Source organism: Myotis brandtii, unplaced genomic scaffold (genome assembly GCF_000412655.1).
Source record: "Myotis brandtii unplaced genomic scaffold, ASM41265v1 scaffold1057, whole genome shotgun sequence".
Classification (NCBI taxonomy): domain Eukaryota; kingdom Metazoa; phylum Chordata; class Mammalia; order Chiroptera; family Vespertilionidae; genus Myotis; species Myotis brandtii.
Window position 1 is genome coordinate 225767 of NW_005353568.1, and position 383 is coordinate 226149.

Here is a 383-nt window from a genome sequence, read left to right on the forward strand (position 1 = left end):
GGCTCTGCCGCGTGGCCACCACTTTCCTTTCCGTGTTTTTATTGGTTTTTTTAGAGAGAGGAAGCGAGAGGGAGAGAGAGAGAACATCAGTGACGAGAGAATCAGGATCGGCTGCCTCCTGCACGCCCTCTACTGGGGATCGAGCCTGCAATCCTGGCCCGGGCCCTGACCGAACCGACCCAGCCACCTCCTGGTTCGCAGGTCGACGCGCCCGAGCCGCTGGCGCCCACCTTCCCTCAGCAGGTCCGTGATGTCCGCCTGGTACCGGTTGCCCACGCGAATCTCGCCCTTGTCGGCCAGCAGCGTCTTCTGCTGCGGGTCGTAGACGAGGGAGTAGAAGAAGAAGTCCTGGAAGACAGCGCCGGCCTGTGAGCGCCCGCTGG

The 383-nt window shown here is 62.9% G+C and overlaps 1 protein-coding gene across 1 annotated transcript in view; it reads right to left on the bottom strand.

The window, feature by feature from the left end:
- Positions 1–383, bottom strand: part of MTA1 (metastasis associated 1) — a 22771-nt gene that overhangs the window by 11086 nt on the left and 11302 nt on the right. Inside the window, exon 3 of the mRNA XM_014540572.1 lies at positions 231–379. Within this exon, the coding sequence (XP_014396058.1) occupies positions 231–379 (149 nt within the window). The remainder of the gene's footprint in view (positions 1–230; positions 380–383) is intronic.